This window comes from Tupaia chinensis, unplaced genomic scaffold (assembly GCF_000334495.1).
Source record: "Tupaia chinensis unplaced genomic scaffold, TupChi_1.0 Scaffold000523_1, whole genome shotgun sequence".
NCBI lineage: Eukaryota > Metazoa > Chordata > Mammalia > Scandentia > Tupaiidae > Tupaia > Tupaia belangeri.
In genome coordinates this window covers 2162870-2164959 of record NW_006160036.1, presented here as the reverse complement: position 1 = coordinate 2164959, position 2090 = coordinate 2162870, and the positions used below count along the sequence as shown (strand labels likewise).

At 50.6% G+C, this 2090-nt stretch overlaps 1 protein-coding gene across 1 annotated transcript in view; it reads left to right on the top strand.

Moving 5' to 3' along the window:
* The first annotated feature begins 28 nt into the window (after positions 1-28).
* The window catches only part of NQO1 (NAD(P)H quinone dehydrogenase 1), a 29076-nt gene continuing 27014 nt past the window's right edge, over positions 29-2090 (top strand). Inside the window, exon 1 of the mRNA XM_006156926.3 lies at positions 29-170. Coding sequence (XP_006156988.1) covers positions 164-170 — 7 coding nt within the window. The 5' untranslated portion in view covers positions 29-163. The remainder of the gene's footprint in view (positions 171-2090) is intronic.

Below are 2090 nucleotides of genomic sequence, written 5' to 3'. Positions count from 1 at the left end.
TGGGGTAGAAAAGGGCGGGTGCTCGGCTTGCTGCATTGATAGCTCCCAGCTGCTCAGCCTGCACCTCTCTGCTCCCATCTAGCCCCGCCTTGATTGCCCAGGCAACCAGCAGTCCAGCCAATCAGCGTCTGGGACCGCGCCTGTGTCGGGCTCTGCAGAAGGCATGACTGGTAAGTGCAGCGGAGCGCGAAACGCGTGTCTGAGGTCTGGTGGGTTGGAGGAGGCTGTAAGGATTTCGGCTGGAGTTTTGTTCTTCGATGCAAAACTTAAGAAGTGAAAAGATTAGAGCACTGGTATGAACCCTCCCAGACTCTGGGGGAGGGGAGCCCCACTATTTCAGAGCCCTTGATCCTCTGACTCGCACAAACTCCGGTGAGCATTTTATTTTAGCCTTGGAAGCAAAACTTCGCACCAAAACAGAGATCGGAAACTGGCCAAATCTGGCCCACTGCCACACCTCCTTTGGTCTGATAATACAGAGGTCTTTGAAAAGTTGGTGGAGGACCGAGGCAGCCATATTCCACATGGCGACAGTGCTGTTCAAGTCCTGGAACCAGCGGCTTGAAAAGTATGCGGGGCGCGTATGCTATCACACCCAAAATCCCCAAAAGGCAGAACGAGGGGAGTGCGGGTGACCATCCTCCACGGTGGGTACTTTCTCACTTTCCCTGTCACTCCTGCGGCTCACGAGTCCTCTGACAAAATGGAAGGAAAAAAACATGCAAACTGTGTATTATGAGAAAAACGATGGCTGTATCTCAAAATATGGTTGTACCCAAACTCGTATTTTAATCTCATTTTCGACGAGATTTTAGAAGTCCCTTGTATTTAAAACATTTTGGAATAGGTTGAAATATTTTACATAAAAATCTGTAACTTCACCTAAAAATGTGGATTCCAATTGCGGAGGAAAATGGGAAGATCTGGCCATTGGTGGACTAGAGCCCAGGAAGCTGCTGCCACGGTTCCATGACAGACAGACCCAACTCCAGGCTTCCTGGCCCAGGAGTGGGTTTCCACTGTGACCCTTGGAATGGGCATACCTATCTGGCATGGGGCGGGTTTCAGTGACAGAACCTCCCCACCGTCACATCAGTACAGGGACCTCAGAGGTCACCCCATCTGATGGCCTCTAACTCATCCCTGACCAGCTGCCACACCTACAGGCCGGGGTGGTTCCCCGGGTCCTCACTCTGAGCTTGCACAATGCTGTTTAGGAAGTTGTTTCCTTAACTGTGAGGCAGAACTCTTATCTTTTTGTTATTTTCTACTTTCCGAGCCTAGTTCTGCTTCTGAAAACATACACGTACACACATACACACACGTACACACACACGTACTACCTCATCTTGCTAGGAGTAACTGGGGGAAGAGCTGGCCGTTGCAGTTGACAAACTGTGGTTGTCCAAATTTCAGAAAAGAGCTGATGAAGGAAACGCGCCACCCTGTAAGTTGCAGAGGTGTTCTTTTAAAATTTTTAGCTGATGGCATGTGTGATTGCTGGGGATGGGGGAGTGAGAAAGCACTCTCCCCCTCCCCGCCATGGGGGACAGTCACACCACGGTCTCCTCTCTTCCAACCCTTCTTTCAGGATGTTGGGCAAGCATGCACACATACCCGGCGGGTTTGCTCAAGCCTCCAGATCCGGGATGTGAAAGGTGTAGTTGGGACCAGCAGTTAGCGTAATGGCTATGTCGCTGGACTCCCACATAGTGGACCGCGGTTCACGTCCTGGACCTGGTGGCTTAAAACTCATGCCGGGCACGCGTGTGTGCGTGCCCAAGATCCCGAGAGGAGAATGGAGGAGAAGGGATTGCAGTGTGGCCATCCCCCCTGGGGGGGTGATTTCTTCCTTTCTGTCTCTCTGTCTCTGTCTGTCTGGAGAGCACATGAGCCCTATAGCAAAAACCTCTAAAACAAAATAATAAAATTAAAAAGAAAAGAAAGAAAGAAAAGTGCAGTTGGTCACGTTGGATCCAGCTGCCCTAACCACCGTTCTTAGGGGCCGGCCCACAGGATAGTATTCTTTATTTTTTTGACCATACAGTATATGCACTCACCAGAGAGGAGAGAGACAGAGGGAGAGTGAA